General features: G+C 40.3%; 1 protein-coding gene across 1 annotated transcript in view; it reads right to left on the reverse strand.

Moving 5' to 3' along the window:
- GUCY2F (guanylate cyclase 2F, retinal) overlaps nt 1-2,862 on the reverse strand; it is a 79,400-nt gene extending 76,538 nt beyond the window's left edge. Inside the window, exons 1-2 of the mRNA XM_007196519.2 lie at nt 2,797-2,862; nt 1,865-2,615 (exon numbers count right to left, since the gene is read on the reverse strand). Coding sequence (XP_007196581.2) covers nt 1,865-2,615; nt 2,797-2,862 — 817 coding nt within the window. The remainder of the gene's footprint in view (nt 1-1,864; nt 2,616-2,796) is intronic.
- Nucleotides 2,863-25,115: the final 22,253 nt, after the last annotated feature.

The following is a 25,115-nucleotide window of genomic DNA, read 5'->3' on the forward strand; positions in this document are numbered from 1 at the left end:
TTAAGACAAAAAATTGTCTGGTAACTTAAAGTAGGGAACATTTATTTACATTTTCTTGAACTTGAAGCAGTGGTTCTTGACTCTGGCTACATTTTACAAGCACCTGGGAAGCTCTTTAAAATACCTTTGCTGGGGCCTCACCACAGACCATCAGAATGTCTGGAGGTGGTACTCTGGCCCCAATCATTTTGAAAAGATGTCCAGGTATTTCCAGTGTGCGGCCAGAGTAAGAACCATTGACCTAAAGGAATGAATCTCTAATAGTACGGCGATAATCTGTACATTTGCTACCTCCCTGCCTCAAAAGAATTGTGGGTGGTAAACACTCAATCCTAACTTCTCTCAGTCTGACAACCCAAAGAGCTTCGGGGCCTGGATTTATTTAACATTTCATGGTAGAGGCCAAAATGTCATTTCAAAGAGTATACTATTTAGAATGGGTGGGATGTGAAACACTCATGGAATGTAAACTTGCAGGAGACATTGGGCTTCGTGAAGATTTGTAACATATTATAAAGTTATGATATTAAATATGTTAGCCTGTTTCTGGCATGATTCCTCCCTGGAAATGGTTTTATATCTTTAAAAATAATTCTGTGCTCTGCTTTGAAAGTATCAAGCTCTATTATGAAGTAATCAGCGCCACACTGATTGCTTAACATTTATAGGATCTTGTAGACTGGAGCTGGAAGCAGACTACTATAGTTCCTGGAACTAAAAATTCTTGCCCTCATCCTCCCATAATGATCATAATTAAGGTCCAATACTGGAGACACTTGAAACTTAAAATGGGCTTCTGGGTATAGGCCAGCCCTAAGCTGGGCCATTCTCTAACAAGTCCATTGTTATGTTAAGGAAATGACTGGGACCAGGTCTAATCCTAGAAGTAATCAGTTTGACAAGTAGTTTCTGAGCTATCTGTCCTAAAGCGATGGAGTGACTGCAATAGAGGATGAGCAGTGTTCCCACAGATCACTGCTACTTTCCAGAAAAAAGGTAAAGTGGAGATTAAAAAATTAGAATAGAAAAAAAATCAAAACCAAGTGTCACAAAGGCTTGCAGTATGTATATGTAAAAGACTTCCATCTGATTTAAGAGGACCAGGAAGAGCCCTCCCCTTTCCCAAAATGCACCCAACTCGCCCTGGGTCAGTGGGTCAGTCCTTTGCTTTACACTTGGTTCATGGTCTCTGCAAGAATCATCTTTGAACATAAAACTTCTCTTGGGAGGGGAAAGGTTACAATTTAGGCAGGCTTCTCATTTTAATATGCTTTTATTTATCAGCTAGCTCCCTCCATATCGGCTCGTTGTGTGCTGCAGAGAGAGAAGCCCTGCTTTCAGGGAGTGGAAAGTGAGAAGGGGTGGGTGTGCATTTCTGAGTCCAGAGAAGACAGGTTCTTAGTGAGATGTGATGACACAAGGGCACTGGGCATCTATGAGGGAAAGTACCCAGAAGGGAATCAAAGGTAAATCTCCCTTCAGTGACTAGACCAGACAAAAATAGAGCTATAAGAACACCGCTTCTTGGCTGATCTGAAACTGCTGGGGTCCTAAGGGCATGGAGGGTGTGTGACCACAGTTGCTCTTGATGCTAATCTTCCCCCCCACCCCAGGTGCTGAGAGCCAGCACTGGCACCCAAGGGCATTGTAACCACAGAGGTCTTTGTACTTTTATTCAGTTCATAAAATAGGCTCTGTTGAAGCAGGATAGTCTTGGGGCCCGAGTGGGATTGAAAGGGGGCAAATGCATGAAGAACTGGAGAGTGATGTGCTATCCTAGGGTGTGAGGATAGGAAAATTTTGGACATTGTCATATCCTTTCACTGAAGCCACATTTAAAGCTGAGCCAGGAGAAGGCACTCACTGAGAATTCTGTCTGCCTGGCGAATCCGCTGTAGAGCTTTCTGGATGCTTTGGCTGTCTTGGCCTGTGGTCAGGACGACCCCTACAGGTAGGCCGCGGCTCCGAAGAGCACTTGCAACTCGATGGGCTGTATGCACCCAAACGTCTTCATCTGAGGAAATGACTCCAGCGTGAGCCCACTGGAAATATTTCATGATGGTTACCAGCACCCGGATGGGAGAAGGGAGTGTCCGAGAAAAGGTCGGGTGGCTATTTGTATTGTCTAATTCATAATTCACACAGGCCCAAGAGAATATCCCTTTGTCCCAGCTGTTTCCCAGGAGTGAGGCTGCCTCACAGTAGCCAGGGTTGGCCGGTCCAATAAATCCTGAGGCCATCTGGTGGTGGGAAATGAAACTGGATAGAGCCCTGGAAGCCTGGCAGTCTTCATTGAGAATCACGTATTCAAAAGAGTAACCCAGGTCAAACGATGGGTCCTTGTTGATCCGCTCAATGGCTAACCGAGCAGCAACCTCTGGCAGGGCCTTTGAGAACAACGGATCACAAGTCCAAGGGCCCACCACCCCTATCTTGTAGGGGGGTGCCCATACCCACTGCGGGAGGGACGTAAGGGCCAGGAGGCACAAACACCACAGGAGCTTGAAGGATGCAAGGCCATGGTGCCCTCGCTGTCTTCCGGGAGCCGAAAACCAGAGCATAAGGTGAGAGAAAGGCCAGGGTCCCAAGAACAGAGCCGTCCTGCTTCCAGCAGGCTAATGAAGAAATACTGGAAGGTGAGGCAGCTGTCCCGAGATGGATACTGTTGTTTCCAAATGCCTGTCAATCAGAAGAAAAGGTATATTACTCACATTATTCCTGAAACTTCTGGAAATAACAGTTATGAAAGAATGGCCAAGGAATGGCAGTCCCTAACTAAAAGTTTCTCTCCCCTACCCTGACCAAAACTTCTCCTCTTCCTCTACTTCCTGTAATCCTTATCTCAGGAGATGGCGCCTCCATCGACCCTTCATCTACTTGCTCTGGTCAGAAACCTGGTAGTCAGCTGAGACTCTTCCTTCTTCTCTGTCCCTCATTCAATCCATCACCAAGTACTGTTGATTCAACTTCAGTAATAGTTGCTCATCTCACAGTGTTGTAAGGATTACATGGATTAACATACAGCAAACACTTTTAACAGGGTTTGGCAGGTCATTAACTTTATATTTGTGATATTTTTATCATTATTATAGTTTCAAATATGTCCATTTTTCTCCACCACACTGCCCTCTTGGGGACAGGCACAGATGTAAATAGATAATGGCAAAGCAGAGTAAGAAGTGCTATGATTGAAGTAGCCCAGACAGAGGAAAACATAGAGGATCACCCAAACCCAAATTTCAGGGGAGGAGAAGAGGGAGGAGGAGGGACGTCTCTCTGAGTTAAGTATTGAAAGAAAAGTTAGCCAGGTGAATGGGGTTGCAAGGGGGTTGTTGCTAAGAGCCTTCTAGGCAGAAGGAACGATATACAGTAAGGCCCAGAGGTTATAAAAGGAAAAGGATATATTAGATTCTCACAGTTCCAAGGCATTTGTTTTGCTCGGGTCTGTGATGTCAACCAAGGCAGGGGCCAGGTCACCAAGAGTCCTATATGCCATTCATAAGTTTTTAGATTTAATCCTGTAGATAATAGTTTTAAGCAGAGAAATGATATAATAAGATTTTCATTTTCTAAAGATTACTCAAGTAGCAGTGTGGAGAATGGGTTGAAAGGGGACAAGACTGGAGGCAGGGAGGCCAGTTTGGAGGCTGTTGTAGTAATCCATATGAGAAATGATGGCAGACCAAGAGAGTGGTAGTAAAGACGTAGAAGAATGGAGATGAATTCCACCAAGATTAAAAACATCAAAGAGATTAAGAAAGTAAAGCCAATAATAACTTAGTGACTGACAAGATGTAGAAGGTAAGGGGGAAAAAGGAGGACTCCAAGATGATTTTGGGCTAGGCAACTGGTTAGAAAATGATATAAGTCCCTGAGATAGGGAACACTAAAGGAAGGGGTGGGAAATATAATGTATTCTATTAGACACGTTGAACTGATGATGTCTGTAGAATATCCAAGTAGCAAGATCCAGTTGACAATTTGGCATACTGGATCTTGTAACAGAAAGCTGAGCCAGAGATATAAATTTGAATGTAATCAATTGATAGAGGGTAATTGAAGACATGGCAGTGTATAAGATCAACAAAAGAGAGTTGCAAAGTAGAGAAAGAAGTCAGAGGACAAAATCCTGAAAACCCACAACAATTAAAGGTCAGGCAGAGAGAAAGGAGGTTATAATGAAAACTTCCATGAAAAGTCCAGAGAAACAGCAAAATCCAGGAGACAGTGGTATCTTACAACACAAGGAAGATGACACTTTGAGGGTGAAGATTGTTTATCACATCTCACACTCCTTTGAGAAGTCAGGTGAGCTAAATATAGAAAGGTCTCTGTCCATTAGATTTGGATTCAGAGAGTAAGGCTGCAAGTGGAAGGACCCACAATGAGTCAAAAATGAATGGGGATGAATGAAGTGGAGTCAGTAAATGTGGAGGGCTCTTTCAAGATGATGCACGCAAAGCCTTTCTCCACTTGGCCCTTGTCTTTCTCTATATCCCCCATCTCCCTGTTCTCATCTGATGTTATAGTAAAGTTTTTGCAGTTCTATAGACATATGTCACATAGTCTGCCGAGCATAGGATTTGGAAAGTGCCGTTCCTTCTGCCTGGAATGTCCTCCTCCTTCCTCCCCTACTCCACTTCCAGATTCTCCTGATGAACTCTACCTTCAAGACCCAAATAAAGTGTTCCCTCCTCCGTGCAGCCTTAATTAACACCCCCAGGTTGAGTTCACTGTTTTTCCACCTGTGCCTCATACTTATACCCATTAGGAAAGGCGTTCCTCTGATTTATAAACTGTCCCTATTTCTGGTCTGTGTTGTGACAAAGCTACCGAACTGTTTGCTATCTCTGTATTTACAGGACCTCATACTTTCAACTACAAGGGGTAGGTAACGAGGGCAACTCTCTATGGGGAACAGAGCCCACTGTACTGGGATTTCCTAAGGATCTTCTTCATCGCACTAATGCCTAGCCAACACATAGTAGGTACCAGATAAATGTTTGTGAAATGAATTAATAAAACACTAAAGTTGCTCCAAGGCCAAGAATAACCTCACTAGATATAATAAGAAGAATTAACTGCTTGGGGGAGATATTAATGAGGAAAATCCTTAGTGAATTTTTAATTCCAACCAAAGATCAAAATAATGGCATGGCTCTCTTCAGGGTTAATACTTGGCTCTTGTGTGACTGGGCTTGCCAGCAATAATTCTGTCTGGGCCGGGTCTGTTGGTTATCACCTTGACTTTCACCCCTAATTTTATGAGAAAGCCTGACTCTTCAAGAAACCAGTCAGGGGCATATCTGCTGGATCTTCCAGACGTACCACAATAGTATGCCCCATCATTTGTACACAGGTTAAAATGGAGCACTACTCAGCCATAAAAAAAGAACAAAATAATGCCATCTGCAGCAACATGGATGCAACTAGAGGTTGTCATACTAAGCGAAGTAAGTCAGAAAGAAAAAGACAAATACCATATGATATCACTTCTATGTGGAATCTAAAATGTGGCACCAATGAACCTATCTGCAAAACAGAAACAGACTCACAGACATAGAGAACAGACTTGTGGTTGCCGAGGGGGAGGGGGATGAGGGAGGGAAGGACTGGGAGTTTGGGATTAGTAGATGAAAGCTATTATATATAGGATGGATAAACAACAAGGTCCTACTGTATAGCACAGGGAACTATATTGTCTCCTATGGTAAACCATAATGGAAAAGAATATAAAAAAAAGAATATATGTGTATAACTGAGTCACTTTGCTGTACAGCAGAGATTGGTACAACACTGTCAATCAACTATATTTCAATAAAAAAATAAAATAAAAGAAACTAATGATAGTAATAACTAAGTAAAATAAATAAATATAAATAAATAAATAAAATCGACTCGTCGCAGCCCTTTGAGGTAGATACTATTATTACCCTCATTTACAGATGATGAAACTGAGGCTCAGAAAGGGTAAGTAATTTGCCTGAGGGCACATAGTAGCAGGATGGGGATTTGTATCCCAGTTGATCAAGCACTGCCTGCCAACAGCCCCTAATCTATGAAGTCACTGAGACCATCCTTATTATACCTTCTATGCTACCCAGATAGAGCTTGAATGATTCATTGGTGGTTTTTTAAAAATCCCTTTGTTCCCCATGAAATAATAAATTAAGTAATGAGGGGGAGGGATGGAGTAAACTAGGAGGAGCAAACAGAAATTTATTATCCAACTAGAAGAAATTTGCCACCAGTGTTCCAGCCAAACCTGGGGACCCCTCACTGAGGGTGCAGTATTGCACAACTGGGGGTGCGGGCCTCCAATCACATTGTACTCTATATGAAGCTAATCCTAGTCTTTGAGAGCAGAAGTCTTGGGAGTACGACCTTTGGCACGTTAGTTCTGCTTCTTAACTGCTTCATCTGCAAGATGGAGGTAAATTTAATTTAACGCTTTTGAGGTAAGGGATTAAATAAGATAGAATGCTGAGCACGCAGTTGTCCTTCAGTAAATACTAGTTCTTCCTTGCTGTTTGGAAAGAGGACTGCTTTGGGAATGGGAAGGCCTGGATCTTGAACCCAGATCTGCCACTGACTCACCATGTGACACAGAAGATATTGTTCCCCCTTCTAGGTCTCTCTTTTTTCTCCCTCAGCTGAACTAGAGGATCTTCAAGTCCCTTTCTTCTCTGATGTACGTTGATCCTGGGATTCTGTACTTCTTCCAAGCAGTGACTTTTCTAAACCTCTGTGCTATGAAACTGCTTTCTGAATTCATTCAACATTCCCTAGGCTCTGCTTTTCTAATTAGATTTTGCTGGAGTGGTTTGCACTTACTTCCATCTGGCAGATCCAATTCCTGATCATTTTAAATTTTGGTCTAGAATCCTCTATCAAGTACCTACAATGTGAAGTGCCACCCCCATGCTGTAGTTATACTATACTGAAAATCTGGATTCCTACAACCATTCACTATCTTATCATTATGAGCAAGGATACATTGAGAACCTGGTCTGTGCTAGGCCTGTAGCTACAAAATAAAAAGTGGGGGACTATAGGGCCTGGCCAAGAAATCTTACCAGGAAAAGAAACTATGTACATCAGGAGGAAGAGAGCAATAATATCCACCTACATGGCTCATATGTAAAGTCAAATTTGTAAGTTCCCTGCTTGCTTTTGCTCACCATGGTATCTCCAGGGCCCTGCACAGTGCCTGAAACATAATAGGTACTCAGCAAGTGTTTGTTGAATAAATAGTGAAGAGGAGACATGGAACACAAGTGAAAGGTTTTATTACTGTGTTCTTGAACAGGCTTCTGTTTTAGGCCTTGCACACTGTTAACGGGAATGTAAAATGGTGTAGCAGCTATGGAAAACAGTATGGACATTCCTCGAAACATTAAGAATAGAACTACCATATAATCTAGTAATCCAACTTCTGGATATACATATCTAAAAGAATTGAAATCAGGCTCTCAAAGAGATATCTGCACTCCCACGTTCATTGCAGCATTATTCACGATAGCCAAGATATAGAAACAACATAAATGTCCGTCGATGGATGAATGACAAAGAAAAAGTGGTATATACATAAAATGGAATATTATTAAGCCTTTGAAAAGAAGAAAATCCTGCCATATGCAATTACATGGGTGAACTTGGAGGATATTATGCTAAGTGAAAAAGCCAGGACAAATATTGTGTAATTCTGCTTATATGAGATGTCTAACGTAGTCAAATGCATTGAAGCAGAGAATAGAATAGTGGCTGCTGAGGGCTATGGAGAGAGGGAAATGGCAAGTTCAATGAGCATAGAGTTTTAGTTCAGCAAGCTGAAAAAGATCTAGAGATTTACTGTACAACAGAGTGCCTATAGTTAACAATATTGTATTTTGCACTTAAAAATTTGTTAAGGGGGCAAATCTCATGTTAAGTGTTCTTATCATAATAAAAAATTCAAATTCAAATTTTGCTCCTTTTGTGTAGCATTTTTCAAGTTTACACATTTACAACATGGGTCCTTCCTCAAGCCACATGTCAGAGAGTACCTCTTGCTATTTGTCTAGGTTGTTGTTGCCCTTTGTTAAACAACTCCCAAGCTGAAGATTTGTCTCTCCATTCTTCCTGGGCTCTATTTCATGCATTGGGTGGTGTTTCTAACTCTGCTAGGACTCCCTTGAGAACCAGAAAGTTCTGTGTTGCTCTAAAATGTAGTCTTGATTCCTGATCCCAGGATTTTGCAGAAGGAAACTTAGTCTGAAAAAAGAAGTAAGGAGACAGAGAAGAGAGGAAGACGAAGGGAGGAAGGGAGGAAGGAAGGAAGGAAGGAAGGGAGGGAGGAAAGAAGGAAGGGAAAAAGGAAGGGAGAGTGAGGGAGGGAGGGGGGAGAGAGGATGCCCTAAGCCTTCTTTTTTCCTGCTGATTTGGGTTTAAAAACAAAATTATAAAGCTCTTGTGTAAAAGACACTGTCTTCGCAACAAGCCTGCTGAAGCCTTCTTTAGGATTAATGGGAAATGTGGACATAACTAAAAGTTTGAAGATATGAAATTTTGAAAATAGAATGCTACTGACCCACAGCTCTTCTGGGGCCGTTGCCTAGGTAACTCAGGTCTGAACACCTGCATGGAATCGGGCTTCCATGGAAAGAAGCATAGGGATGCATCATTTTATTTCAGGTAGCTTTCACAATGTGATGCGAAGCCTGATTTCACAAGGGAAACGACTGTTCTTTAAACATGTACAAAGAAAGACTATGACAAATAGCTCTGAGGAAAATGGTTCCTCATCCTAGCTTGTCAAGCTGAGGACTTCTATGGATGATAGATCTTTGCAGTTACAGCCTGAATCAAGTTAACAGCTTGTGTAAGACAACATCAGGATGAAATAAAAAAGAATCACGAGAGAAACTAAATGAAAGCTTGGATGAGAGCCTTTGAGCCCAGATCTTTATTTAAAGTGCCTTGAAAGCTCTTTTTTCCCCCTTTCTCTCATTCTTTCTTTCTCTCTTTCATTTTTTATTTTGTTTCTTTTTTTCCCGCCACATATTGTAGTAAAACTGATATATCTCAGTCAGAATGATTGAGCTCCCAAGTGGGCTATGTTTTTTCCCCACTACAATCTTTCTAATAAACAAGAGCTGTCAACTACTCACCATGTAATTCACCGCTCAAATGTCTTCAATTTACCGTCTGCGCATGCAAATCTCTGGCATGGCTACCCCGTGTGTCCATTTCAGGGCATCCTCTATGCATTCATAATCCTGCCAAGGACTCCAGTCTGTTGATAAATTCCATTAATGGGGTGGGTAAATAATTGAGAGGGAGAGTAAACCTTTTTTTAAATCACTCTTCAGCATCCCCGGCCCAAGACCAGGATTAGGATTTAGAGAGACACTTCTAATCCTTTAAATTGATCCCACCTGTAGCAGAGTTAGTGCTGACCTAAATGCATTGACCCAGAGATTAACAAACAAGAGTCCTCTGGATAAATGCATCCTCCACGGACTACTGCCTACTTCTACCTTTCAAAGTTGGACTCACATACCCTCGGATTTTGCCTCCGTGTTCTTCCTTTTTCTCTTCTGTCCAATAATCACACATCACCCTTTTTCCAGGACGGTCTTAAATGCCAGAACATTCGCCAGTTGTGATTCCAGTCCAGGATATGAAAGATGATCCAGGTTGACTCCCTGCAAAGTTCGAAGTAGGTGAAGTTTGTCTCCTTCTGTTCTCCTTAAATGCCTTCACTGCCTTTCCTTCCAAGAGAGACCCCCAACTCCCTCCCCCCAACTCTGCACACACGCTCATACTTTAAATCTATCCCCTTCCCCTTAGCAATCCTCTTTGTCGCGAGCGTCATTCATTCAGGGACCTGTTCTGTATTCCTAAGGTGAGAGCTGAGGGGTTGGTGGCTAAAAATGATTTCTGTTAAATTATGGCTACCATATGGCAGACATTTAAAAAGCTAACAGCTTTATTGAGACATAATTCACATACCATAAAATTCACTCTTTTAAAGTGTACAATTTGGTGGGCTTTGATATATGTAATCACAAGGTTGTATAACCATCGCTACTATCCAATTCCAGAGCATTTTTATGACCTGCCACAAAGAAATCCTGTATCCATTTAGCTGTCATTTCCCTATTCTTCCCCTCCTCCCAGCCCTTGTCATCCACCAATCTACTTTCTGTCTCTATGGATTTGCCTATTCTGGACATTTCATATAAATGCCCATGTACAATACGTAGTCATCTGTGACTTAGCACAATGTTTTCAAAGGTCATGTATCTTGTAGCATGCATCACTACTTCATTCCTTTTTATGGCTGAATAATTTTCTGCTTTATTGCATATATCACATTTTGTTCACTCATTTATGAATGGATAGACATTTGGGTAATTTCCACTTTTTAGCTATTATGAATAATGCTTCTATGGACATTGTGTACAAGTTTTTGTGTGGACATACATTTTCAATTCTTTGGGGTATATACCTAAACGTGGAATTGCTGGGACATGTGATAACTCTATGTTTAGCTTTTTGAGGAATTGTCAAACTGTTTTCCAAAGAGGCTGTACCATTTTACATTCCCACCATCAATATACGAGAGTTCTTGTTTCTCCACCTGTTCTTGCCAATGGTCATTATTTGGCTGCCATTTTTTAGTATGGTAGGCATTTTTACATGTACATTATCTCATTTTATATTCACAACAAAGATGAAAGTAGCTATTATTCCCCCCATTTTGTAAATGAGGATACCAAGACTCAGATAAGTTAGGCAATAATAATATTTATTGAGTACTGATGATATGGTAGGCATTCTTGGAATCCCTATATCTCCTTTAATCTGCACAATGATCCCATAAGGTGGGTACTGTTTGAATTGCAGAAGTAAGGAGAGGTTAAAGTGACTGACCCAAAGTCACACAGCCACTAATCAGTGGAGCCAGAATTTAAGCCCAGACAGTCTGACTCTGAATAAGTGGTGGAGTCAGAATTCAAACCCAAGGCCATTTGGCTCCAACAAAGCCCATTCTTATCCTTGCCACATTCCACTAATGCATCTCTTGTGCTATACATCCAAGGCTGCTTGCATTTTAACAGGGGGTCCAGGAAATCCTGGTGACTACCCAAACGAAACAATCTCCAGTTGTGGAATGTTAGGTTACGTGATAGAAATATTCATGCAAGTGAGGGCCCTCTAGCCTTCTCTACCTACGGGGACAGCAGATTCTTCACAGGAGAGTTCTGATAAGGACTAGGATGCTCAAGGGGCCACATTCAAGGAATGCTCCAAAATCCTGAAGAGACATGAGATTCCAAATGTATAGGTAGGAGTAGCTGGGAATTAACATATAAATAAAACTTCTAAAGTGATATTTTTTTATTGAGTTCCACAAACACTTGTCTCTCTCTATGTTAATAATTATAGCTAACAGTTATTGAAGGTTCACTCTGTGTTAGTCACTGCTCTATGGGCTTTACATATACTAAATCGTTGAATCATCACAATAGTCCTATAGGGTTTGTATTATTATCATCCACATTTTATAGATGAGGAAACGGAGGCAGAGAAAGGTCAAGTAACTTGCCTAAGGATACACAACTAGTATGTGGTGGAGCCAGATTGTGAAAACAAATGGTCTAGCTTTAGAGTCAAGGTCCTTAACGACTGCCTCTTAAAAGAAATTGTAGGGCTTCCTTGGTGGCGCAGTGGTTGAGAATCTGCCTGCCAATGCCGGGGACACGGGTTCGAGCCCTGCTCCGGGAGGATCCCACATGCTGCAGAGCAACTAAGCCCATGCACAACTACTAAGCCTGTGCTCTAGAGCCCGCGAGCCACAACTACTGGGCCCAAGTGCTGCAACTGCTGAAGCCTGTGTGCCTGGAGTCCGTGCTCTGCGGCAGGAGAGGCCACCGCGGTGAGGGGCCCGCGCACCGCGGCGAGGAGTGGCCCCCGCTCGCCACAACTAGAGAGGGCCCGCGCGCAGCAATGAAGACCCAACTCAGCCAAAAATAAATTAATTAATTAATTTAAAAAAAAAAAGAAATTGTAGGGTGGGGCCATTGGATTTATCCATAGGCTCAAAAATACTCATTGGATCTCTAGACCTCAGTGACAGTGCAATTAATGATGATAAATGATTTACAAAAACCTTAAGTTCATTCACGAGTACAATCTTAGGGATCATTCCTATGGACCTTTTAGAATCGCTGTGTCAGAAACATCAGTTACACTGTCTGGTTAAATATTGTGCCTCAGGGGTCTTGTTGGAGAATATTAGCGGGATTCTACTGGATTTTATTGAAACTTTTATCAGTTCCCATTCTATGTTCCCTATATCGAAGCCTAACAATTTATAGAATTCAAGCATCTCTGGATGATCTTTACTTCCTAAGGAGCCATGGAACAAGGATCCAGAATGGCACACTCTCTCCCCACAAGACTGATTGTGAAGCCAGACACGTGTGTCCAGGTTCCCTCTTAACTTTAGCTGCAAAGACAGAAACACAGCCCTTTAATATTTAATTTTTTTTTTTTACTACTAAACACTACAGGAAACCCCCAATTATATACATCATGGGAAAGTGGGAAAGGATTTCCATGACATTAGCCTGGGATCTATGTATTCTTTTTGAGACTGAGGCACAGGATGAATAATTCTGCAGGGCTGGGGCCTGGGCTATAAAAATAGGTCCAGAATGGTGTGTTCCTAGTTAATCATCCAGAACAAGGCTTGGACAAGTAGCTCCTTGCAGTCAGGAAGTCACGTGAGAACCTAGGGAGCAAGGGAGGTGGGGGAAGATGACAGAGAGTGGGAGAGGAAAACTACAAGAAAGGATGTTAGACAAACGTCCACATTTTGCCACAAGGGCTGCCATGTCACATATAACCCTGCTGAAGATAAGGAGGAAAATAAAATTTAACAGTTGCTGTGAGCTCTACATGCCAGTCACTGTGCTACAAGCATGAAAGGCACTCTCTCGTTTCAATCATCACAAAAACTCTATGACGCATGTAATATTATTTTCTCCATCTTTGACAAATCAGGCTTAGACAGAGCAGGTACCTTGCAGGCTTAAGCCAGATTCAAAGTCAGATCTGCCTGATTCCAGTGCAAGCTCTGAAGTGCAATTTTCCACCTCTCTTTAAATGTTTCATATAAACCCTAACCCACTGAAAGTTCTTTTGTGAATTCAGTAGCAATAACAAAGTTCTCTCTGCTTATGATGCTCAACAAGATACATATTGGATCTTAAAGGAGGGCTAGCTTTGGGTAGCAGGCAATATAATAATTACCACTTATTAAGCACCCCCCAACTAACACTGTAAGTGTATTATTTCATTTATTTCTCTCAGAACCCTAAGATGTGGGAGACAATTCTTATCCTCACTTCAGAGATGGAGAAAAAGATAAGTCCAGAGAAGTTATGTGACTTGGCCAAGATCACATAGCTAGGAAATGGTGGAGTCAGGCCTCAAATTCAGGTAGCGTGGCCCCAGGGCTGGGAGCTTAATAACTTTGCTATATTGCTTCAGGATACAGAGAAGCTATTACAGGGTGTTTCATTTATCTATTTATTTATCCATCTATCTATTTCTTTATGAGTCAGTGACAGCTCCGCTTCTTGTGGTCTTCTCTCCAGGACCCAGCTGGTGCAGCGGCCTGTCTGGAATATGCCAGATAAAGGCATTAGTGACCTTTTTCCTGCTGTGGACTCCTGGCAATTTTGTGAAGCTTACAGACCCTTCCCAGAATAATATTTTTAAATATAATAAAATTACATTAAACTATATTTAAGTACAATTGCCAAAAATGACATTATAAATGGGTTTAGTTTTCTCCAGTTTTGAGAGGAAGGGTAGAATCCTGACCTAGTTTTCGGCCACATTCAGCCCAGAAATCTTGACCAGAAGGAAGCCCAGTGCTGCCCTCTAGTAGCCAGGTCCCAAACTGAAATTAAAGCTGAGACTGTAATGAACCCACACATAGCCACAGGATGTCACTATTATACAAGTATTCTCAAACGCCTCAATTTTTTTTTTTTTAATTAAAGTGTTGCATGACTTGTAAACATATTTTAGAAAATGCAGAACAGTAAAAATCAGAAAAATTTTGGTTTTAATGAATACTGTATTTTTTTCTAAAAATCACAATCAAACCACATACACAATTTTGTAAGCTCCTTTTAAAAAAAAAAATTGATACCATAACATACATAAATTTAAGGGCTCAGGATTTGGACTCAAGCCAACCTGTCTTCAAATTCCAGCTCTGACTTTCCTAGCCATGTGACCTTGGGCTACTTGCATAAGTTCCCTAAAGCCTAGGTTTCCTCCTATGAAAGAAACCATGATTAAACAGAGCTACAACCCAGCACTGCTGTGGGGATTAAAGATGATGCATATAAAGTGTCCGGAACACAGTAGGTACTCAAAACATGGCATTTCTTAGGCAGAGCATTTTAAGACCATGCTAAGCCCCGTGTACTCTTGCTTTAGGTGGCCTCACCCAAATCTTTCCATTTATACTTTAACATGTACCCACATCCTACATTAAATATATTTTTTGCTAAATTGAAGTAAATTTTTAAATTTTGCTTTTGAAATTTATTAGTTATGACTTCTTAGCAGAGATTATATATACTCAGGAACTCTTACAAACTGATGCAATCTAACCAACAATTTTTCCAATGTATTGAAATGTTTCTGAGTACAAAAAGAATTTATAAAATCGATGCGTTACATTTTTTGACATTTACTTAAACATTTATTGACTTTAATTTTGCAGTTACCTACATATTTGGAAGCCAATAATATTCATCATGTGTCAAACACCTTTGCAGGTCTTAGAAAAGTTCATAGACCTTAGACATTGTGCCTATAGTGCTTGATGGATTAAAATAAAAGTTTCTGGCTAACATGATTATCATTACACTTACGCATTATTTTATGGCTGTGGAATATTTAATTTTGTGTACGATCCAAAATTCACTCAACCATTCCCCTATTATTGTGTATTTAGGTTGTTTCCAATTTTTTTCTATTATAAGTGATGTTATAATGAATATCTTATAATATAAACTTCTTTTCAGTATATTAGGATTATTACCTTAGAATAGATTCCCGGAAGTGAAGTTACTGGGTCAGAGTATATGAATATCAGTAATGATTTTTTTTTTTTTTAATTAAAGGCATCCAACTTAATTTTATTTATTTATTTTTTTTAATTATTTATTTATTTATTTATTTATGGCTGTGTTGGGTCTTCGTTTCTGTGCGAGGGCTTTCTCTAGTTGTGGCAAGCGGGGGCCACTCTTCATCGCGGTGCGCGGGCCTCTCACTGTTGCGGCCTCTCTTGTTGCGGAGCACAGGCTCCAGACGCGCAGGCTCAGTAATTGTGGCTCACGGGCCCAGTTGCTCCGCGGCATGTGGGATCTTCCCAGACCAGGGCTCGAACCCGTGTCCCCTGCATTGGCAGGCAGATTCTCAACCACTGCGCCACCAGGGAAGCCCCAGTAATGATTTTTGACATGTATGGTATTCATTTTCTAAAATATTTGGGCCAATTTATGCTCTTTCTAACAGTGAATGAAATAAAAGTGTCCTTTTTACTGCTCTGTCATCAGCTCCAGCTCGTCTCAAATTTATATTTGTTAATTCCACAAGCCAAACAAAAAATCTAGTTTTAATATGCATTTTTGGATTACTGGTGAGTCGTTTAAACATTCTTTTGCCATAATTTTGTAAGTCATATGCATTTCCTGTTTTGTAAAGTGTCTCTTTGTATCTTCCCCCACTTCTAAGGTCCAGTGGTAGACAGAGAATAGCCCAAATTGGTGTCTTGCCCAGCATTATGCAGAATTGGGTAATTAGTAATGCTATATAATAACTACAGACTGTGGCTACCAGTATGCATTGGTTTACTCCACTTGCATTCCACCCCAGAGTCCCATCCAGCTAGGGCTTTGCATGTGAATTAGATATCACCCAGTAGATGCACTTATGTGAAAGTCTGGCAGATGGAAATCGGCTGACAAGCTAGAAGTTGCAGTCCTGCCTGTAGAAATGATTTTCTGCAGTGTTTCTTCTCCAGCTTCCTGGGTATCAAGAGGAACAGAGGGGTTACCCCCCAGCAAAGGCAGCAACAGCAGTTTCTTGATGTAGTTTCTAATCACTGGATCACAGTTATGGATGCTCTTCATCTAGCTCCCTGGGTATTCAGAGAGAGCTGCAGCAGCTGCAGAGGTGACAATGGCAGGTCCTTGATTCTGGCAGGGCTCTAGAGCTGACATCAGAAGTAAGAGCTCCCTTGAGGTTTCAGTTCAGTATTTTTTTGGAACTATTCTTTTAAATCCAGCCTACACCCCACTCCCTTAGACCTTCCAGCAATTTTGTAAGTACTCAGTTCTCTGTTTTAAATTCGTTGCTGTAAATTGTTATGAACTTTCTGGAATGTAGTCTAACTATCTATTATAGTTTTAAAATATTTGTACCCTTTGACCCAGCAGTCTTATTTGGAAAATTCTATTGTACAGAAGTAAGAACATCAGGGTCCATTGCCACAAAGACATTTATTGCAGTGTTATTTTTAGTGGCAAAAAAAAAAATCCTGGTGACAACCTGAATTTCCATCAATAGGGGAATGGCTAAATTCATGCAGTACATCTCACTATGAGATATGTTAGAGCAAACTGAAAAAAAAGTTGTGTGTGTATTGCCATGTGTATGTATGTCATGATATATGATGTATTTAATAAAACAGGTTGTATAATTCTATTTTTGTAATAAAGAGGTAGGGACATCTCTTCCTGCTTAAACTTCTTAGAGTGGCTTCTGTTTCCTGCACTAAAATCTGACTGATACACACACTGTAACATTGTCACCATCACTAAACATTACATATTTAAGGTGTTGTAAACATCTGGTTTCCAATTCAGTTATGGACCACATAAATGAGATAAATATACAAGAAATTTCTTGGAGGCCCAATACTTATTAAAATATTGTACCATACAAGGGACTTCTGCTTCAAGATGGAGTAACTTGTAGCAGACCAATGTTGTTGCTGAGAGTAACTAGAAAAATCAGGTAAAATTCCAAAAAACAAAATCCTTTTTGAAAATATCAGAGAACCAGGACTTGAGAAGGGAGATTCCAGAAAGAAGGGAAACTCATCAGAGCAAGCCCAACTTCCTACATGTTGTTTTTTCCCTTAGGATATTTGTCAATTCTTGGCCCAGACACTGGGTAGAGGGTGACTCTGAAGAGGCAGAGAGGCCACCAGAGCTTTAGGTAATATCACAGGACTGAAGCGACAAAAGTTGGAGTTTAAGTTCTGCCAAAGCCAACTAGGATTTGAGTGGCCACAATCTGGAGGGAGGAGAAGCACAGAAAAGTGAGCGTGACACTCAGCCCAGGTTTTTCCTTTCAGGAAATTGCCAATTAAGTTGCGCAGGGCAAAAAGTTAGAAGTCAAGCAGAGTGGCCAAAAAGTAGAGTGGAGTTTGGGGAAGTTTCAGAGAGCTGAGGAAATAAAGGTCGGAGCCCAGGACTTCTCACAGAGGAAGGTCCCTAGGAAACATTCACCCCCTGGCTCTCACTTGGGACCCCTTAAAGAGCTATATCCTTGGAATGGGGCAAACTAGAGGTAGGCTGAGTCTAGCAAACGCTGTAAAACAGCCTCAAGTCACTTCAGTGGCTGATTGGATTAAGGTAATTTGCCCTTCTGCTGCCTCGCAGAAAATGGGGTGAAACCTCTTTGGAGGGATACACGATCATCTAGAGCCTGTATACCTTTGCAGGCACAAAGTCTTGCAGTCAGTAAAAAGTTAACTGACATACCAAGAAATGAGCCCAAGAAGAGAAAAAAAAACCCAAGCAATAGAAACAGACTCATAGTGATCCAGTTATTGCAGTTGTATGACAGGGACTATAAATACTCAAGAAAATAAATGACAACATAGTGAATTTCACCTGAAAGCTAGAATCTATAAAAAATAATCAAATGAAAAATCTGAAATTGAAAAATACAATAAATGAAATTAAGAATTCTCCATGGACCACATAAAGACTAATGTTTACTGCTACTTTTCAGGACATTACAAGCGCCAGCTATGTTATTCCCTTTGGAAGACTCCCTGCCCCCATTGTGTGTAGCATTTGAAGGATGGCCAACAAATATATCCTGCACTTCTCTGGTCAAGAGGTGGGCATGAGGTCCAAGCCAAATCAATTGGATCCTGCTAGGAATTTAAATTTTGAGCTGAGCAATGTAAAGATGGGAAAGAGTTGGAGCTGATTCATAGTGCCAGTGGTGCCTAGAAAAGTGGTCCATTAGTTCCCTCTATCTAGATCCTGCAAGATGCCTTGTTTCTGAGATCTGGTTGTTTACTTTTTCCTTCTGTGAGCTAAATCATTGCCTTCCAGGTATATTCCTTGATTAGCCAGTATATTCATTTGGGTAAGTAATAAACAAACTCCTAAATCTTTGTGGCTTAAAAAAATGTCTATTTCTTATTCATGTCCAATCCAAAGTGGGTTAGCAGGAGGACTATTCTCCATGCTACTCAGGGACCTATGCTCCTTCCATTCTTTGGTTCTGCTCTCCTCTAGGTCTTAGGAGTTGCTATGACTGAATTGTTGTGTCTCCCCCAAAAATCATGTGTTGAAGCCCTAATCCTCAATGTGATGGTATTTGGAGTTGGGGCCTTTGGGAGGTAATTAGGTCATGAAGGCAGAACCCTCATGAATGGGGTTAGTGCCCTTATAAGAAGAGACACAAAAGAGATGATCTCTCTCCACCATGTGAGAATACAGCAAGAAGGTGGCCATCTGCAGACCAGGAAGAGGGACCTCACCAAGAACTAAATCAGCCAGCACCTTGATCTTGGACTTCCCAGCTCCAGAACTGTGCGAAATAAATTTCTGTTGTTTACATCACTCAGTTTATGGTATTTTGTTATAGCAGCTTGAGTTGACTAAAATAGGCATCCTCTGCATTCAGCTGGCAGGATCAAATGTGGGAGGTTTTTATGGAAAATAGCACATGTCAATTCTGTTCATATTCCGTTGGCCAGAACTCAGTTACATGGCCACACTTCACTGCAAGGTGGGCTGGGAAATGTAATCTAGATGGGCATCCAGAAAGAAAAGAACACTGATATTGATGAGCACCTGCAGTCTATACCACAGCCAAAGTTAGTTCTAATGCTTGCAAAGGACCCTAATCAATACAGATATATAGGGCTTTAACAGACAGAGCTTGAAGAGGGGGGCAAGTAAGATGATAGAGGAACTAGTGTAAACAAAGAGAACAGAGCATCATCTGGTTTGGCTGGAGTGTTAAATGGGTGATTGGTGTTGGAGGAGATCATGGAGAGGATGTGACCACCAGTTGACCTGCAAGCTGGACTCGGACAACTGGAGGCTCCTCACCCCCGCCCCTATCTTTGGAATGTGCATTCTGCTTGCTTTCCCCACGCTACAAGCTATCCCAAGGACACAGCCTTGAGGTAGTAATGTGTTGAGACCATCTGGAGCGTATACGTGACTAAACCCAGTTAAGGCCTGTATATAAACTTTTAAGATTCTGGAGGATGGATGCAGAGATCTACTCATCTTGCGGACCACCCCCCCACACACACACAAAGATAAGCCTAGTATGTAAGTTCCCTTGCTCATTAAATCTGTCACCTACCAATCTGGAGTGCTCTGCCACTTTTTTGATGTCTTTTTGCCCTCTGTGTACAGGGGTCAGTCTGGGAACCAACAATTGAGAGCAAGTGGGAGGCAAGGTTGAAAGAGGCAGGTAGGGACCTGAATGCCAAATTAATTCTGTAGGCCAAGGGTTGACAAACTCTGGCCTGTGGGCCAAATCGAGCCCTCCCCAGGCTTGGCTTTGTAAGTAAAGTTTTATTGGAACATATCCACGCACATTGTATTATGTACTTTCTATGAATGCTTTCACTATACGATGGCAGGGGTAAGTAGTGGCAATGGAGAACGCATAGCCCACAAAGCCTAAGAATACTTACTATCTGGCCTTTTACATAAAACATTAGCCTACCCCTGCTGTAAGTAAGTCCAAATATCAGTTTTACCATTTGCTTTCTATATGACCTTGGGCAAGTTACTTAACTTCTCTGTGCCTCAGTTTGCTTTTTAGTAAAATGATGGTGAGATCAAAATTATACCCTCTAGGGTTCTGGCAAGGATTGAATGGTTTACTGTACATAATGCACTTAGGACAATGCCTGGCATTTAGTAAAGACCATAAACACATTTGCTCTTCTTTTTGCAAACCTCCAAATCTTGGCATGCCACAGAGCTTAGTCCAAGAGCCTCTTCTCTTTTCTAGCCACACTTCCCTTATGACTCTAAGATTTCTTCCTCCTATGACACTTATTTTCCATTACCCTGTTTTTTTTTCATCAGGGTACAATCTGAAATTATTTTTTTTATTGTTTTGTTCATGTATTTATAATCTGCCTCCCCCACTGGAATGTAAGCTTCAGGAAAGCAGGAGTTAGTCTTGTTCATTGCTGAATCCCTAGGGTCTAGAACAGTACCTGGCACAAAGTCGATGCTCAGTAAATATTTACTGAATGAGGGAATGAACTCATCCAAGAAAGTGGCAGATATAGAATTCAAACCCAGGTCTGACTGAGACCAATGTCCATGCTCTTCGTCACCATGCTGCACACTATAATAGCCAGGAGACTAGAGAGGGGAGAGTGGATGGAAGAAACATTTAAGAGGTAAAATAGATGTAACAGCAACTGATTTGGTAGCAGTGGAGGTAGGAGTGGGACAGAGTTGTGAGTCAGATATGACTTTGAGATTGAGGCCTGGATGACACTGAGCTGTAGATTTGGGTGTCATCTGCTTACAGGAAATAGCTGAAATTATAGTAAATACCTACAATTAAGGGAATTGGAGAAGGAAAGGACAAGACAGAGAGAGGGAGGAAACAAGGAGAAGGGACATATTAGGGTCCCAATACGAAATGGATGACACATTCAAAATAGGAAAATTCAAGGAGGGTTTAATAAAGGGATTGTTTACAAAGATATAGGCAAGGGTGTAGCAAAACCACAAGAGATAACATTATATGTTGGAGCTGTTAAAACCCCTAGGTTGGAAGGAATGAGGGAAGTGATTACCAGAATTCAAAAAGATTCATGTAGAAGGACCACTCTGAAAAGAATTGTGACCTTTGGTAGATTGAAAGAACTAGCTCTAGGTGATCCTACAGGAAGGAGCTGGGAGTAATAAATAGCCTAACCTCACTCCTCCATCTCTTTATGGTATCCTGCCATGGACTTCCAATGGACATATCTAACTAGAAATTAACTAAAGGACAGGGATCCTGTTGATGTAATCCATAAAGGTCAGCCTTCCAGGGATTAGAGCAGAGTGAAGAAAAGTAGAGGAGTGGATCTGGAGGAGCAAGTGGAAGCTATCCAACATAGTCCACTCCTCATGCCCCCCAGTATCCACTCATCATCCTTCATCTAGGTGAAGATTTTGTTTCACAAGCACAGGATCAGACAAAGTCCCACCAGCTACTGTATGACCACAGGGTGATGTGAATCCAGTAAAATTTCCACCTGAAACCTAAAACAATGGTCACCACTACTGCTCTTCACATAAGGTAGTGGGGATCAAAATAGGGTTAAAAAAAAGTAACATAAAACATAGCAGCTGCAATCTCTGTTTTTTGTAGTTTGCTTAAGGTAATAATCAAAGCTGCCTTCTTCCACCACCCATTCTATATTCCCCTTTCCCTCTGCCAGCATCCAGGCTAGACCAGGTTCTTAAATTCATGGGAAAACCAAGTTCTTTTTGTCTATAGGATATGAGTTCGTTATGGTATTATCTATATTATTGGGTTGCTTCAGTTTCCATTTGTCCAATATAATTGGGCAAAGGAGTGTAATAAAAACTCAGTGAATCATCTGGGTTCCAAAAATAGTCCTCCTTTCTCCCATTGTGTGTCAGTCTCAAGTACTTGAGTCCCATCACATTCAATCCTGAATCCTGGGAGAGTACACCTCTGTCAATGTATTTGCCTTGACCAAACTTACATTTCCTTCCCTTTGATCTAATAAATTTAGAAAGTGGTAAATATATGAGTAAGCCAAAATAAACATTGAATGCATGAAACAATAATAATGTCTAATTTATAGGGTCAAAATATAGAACAAAAACTCTGGTCAATAAATACCTATAAGTCAGAACAGGGCAATCTGAGTTAAAGTGTTCTGTGGTCCTTGCATTGTTTGGGAGAATGGAAAATACATTGATTTACTTTAAACTTTATTAAATATGCTTGTTAACATTTCTAGGTAACCACTAAAAGAATAAAAACATAGCACATAACTTCCAAATAGAAAAAGAAAAAGTAGTTGAGATAAACAGACACATTTTAAAATATCAATCCAAATGGAAGCAAGAAGTAAGGTAGTAGAAGAGAAACAAGAGTAGCAGGACAATGAGAAATATCAAGGTAAGAGGTTAGAATGCATAATTAAATCCAAATATATCAGTAGCCATAATGAACATAATAGACTAACCTCTTCAGTTGAAGTCAAAAGCTGGATGGGAAAAAAGACTTCCAATTACAGCAGTAAGGGAGTAGCTTTTAGCAGACTAACTTTCCCACTGGAAATAATTATAAAAATTACACAAAATACATATTTTTAAAAGTGCTTGGAGATGTTGACAAGCAAACAATACAAGCAGGACCTTATATGCTACACTCCTTAAATACGGGATGCACATATGGTTGAAACAAAACATACCAAAACTCATGGGATGCAGCAAAAGCAGAGCTACAACATGGATGAACCTCAGAAACATTATACTGAGTGAAAGAAGTCAGACACAAAAAGTCTTGTATAATATTATATGATTTTATTTATACGAAATATCCAGAACAGGTAAATCCATAGAGACAGAAAGCAGATTGGTGGTTACTTGGGGCTGGGAACAGGGGGAAATTAGGAGTAACTACTTAATGGGTACAAGGTTTCTTTTGGGAGTGATGAAAATGTTTTGAAATCTGATAGAAGTGGTGGTTGCACAACATCGTGAATATACTAAATGCCACTGAATTGTTCACTTTTCCCCTCAGCTTTATTGAGATATATTGACATATTACATTGCATAAGTTTACAGTGTACAATGTGATGACTCGATACAGGTGTATATTGTGAAATGTTTACCACAATAAGGTTAGCTAACACATCCTTTACTTCATGTAATTAGTATTTTGTTGTGGTGGTGCTGGTGGTGAAAACATTAAAGCTCTCCTCTCATAGCAACTTTTAAGAATATAATACAGTATTGTTAACACTAGTGACCGTACTGCTCACTTTTAAATGGTTAATTTTATGTTAAAAGAATTTCACCTCAATAAAAAAGAGAGATTTTCAAATAAAAGTTGATTTTTTGCCAGCAGATGCACACTACAAGAAATATGAAAGGAGACACTTCAGGTGGAACAAAAATGATCACAGATGGAAGCATGAAACTTCAGGAAGGTGCAAAGAGCACGAACTGTTTAAAACAATGATAATAATGTCCTGTAGGGAGTTTTGTATTGTGATAAAATATACATAACGTAAAAATTAACTCACATAGGGTTTTTACATACATAGAAATGAAATATATAACAAAGATAGCACAAAGGATGAGAGGTCAATAAATGGAGTGAAACTGTTATATGGTTCTTACATGTTCAGCAGATGGTAAAAATACTAATTTAAGATGGACTGGAATAAGTCAAGGATGCATATTATAACCTGCAGGGTAACCACGAAAGGAATTATAAAAGAATATACAACTAAAAAGTAATAAAGGATAAAATAGGGTAATAAAAATATTTTAATAATAAAAAGGCAAGAAAGAAAAACTAAATAAAGAATAGATAGAACAGGGGCTTCCCTGGTGGCACAGTGGTTGAGAATCTGCCTGCCAGTGCAGGGGACACGGGTTTGAGCCCTGGTCTGGGAAGATCCCACATGCCACGGAGCAACTGGGCCCGTGAGCCACAACTACTGAGCCTGCGTGTCTGGAGCCTGTGCTCCGCAACAAGAGAGGCCGCGACAGTGAGAGACCTGTGCACCACGATGAGGAGCGGCCCCCACTTGCCACAACTAGAGAAAGCCCTCGCACAGCAACGAAGACCCAACACAGCCAAAAATAAATAAATAAATAAAATTAAATTAAAAAAAAAGAATAGATAGAACAAATAAAAAACAAATAGTATGATGGTAGCTATAAGCCCAACTATCTTCAATAATTACTTTAAATGTAAATAGACTAAACACTTCAATTAAAATACAAAGATTATCAGACTGCTTTTTCTTTTATAGAAAAAATGCAACTACATGCTGCTTAAAAGAGACTCAGATTAAATAACAGATACAGAAAAGTTAAAAGCAAAAAGGGTGGGAATATATACAATGCAAACACCAAAAGAGAAAGCCAAAGCAGTTGTATTTAATGAGGCCAGCAGAACACTGATACCAAAACCTAACAAGGATACAACAAGAAAGGAAAAATGCAGGCCAATATCTGTCATGAAGATAGATGCAAAAATCCTAAACAAAATATTAACAAAAGGAATCCAGCAATGTATGATATGAATCATGACTAAGTGAGGTGTATCTCAATAATGAATCTTGCTTAAGTATTTGAAAGTCAACCAATGCAATTTATTATATTGACTGAATAAAGGAGAAAGCTACCAATACTTGCAGGACAGGTATTTGATAAAACTCAACACCTGATCATTATTTTAAGAAAAAAAACCATACACACCAAACTAGGAATAGAAAGGGACTTCTCTAAATCAGGGGCATTTTTTAAAAGCTAACGTATTATTTAATGATGAAATATTGAACTCTTTTCCCCTCAGATCAGTTTACTTGTCCATTCTCCCATTGATTGACATTTGTGTTGTTTCCATTTTGAAGTTGTTATAAATAACGAATGAACTACTGCTAAAATGCAAGAACTTGGATGCTCTCACATTAATGTTGAGTGAAAGAAGCCAGATGTTAAAGAGTACATGCTATATAAATCAATTTATATGAAGTTAAATAA

This window comes from Balaenoptera acutorostrata, chromosome X, assembly GCF_949987535.1.
Source record: "Balaenoptera acutorostrata chromosome X, mBalAcu1.1, whole genome shotgun sequence".
Classification (NCBI taxonomy): Eukaryota; Metazoa; Chordata; class Mammalia; order Artiodactyla; family Balaenopteridae; genus Balaenoptera; species Balaenoptera acutorostrata.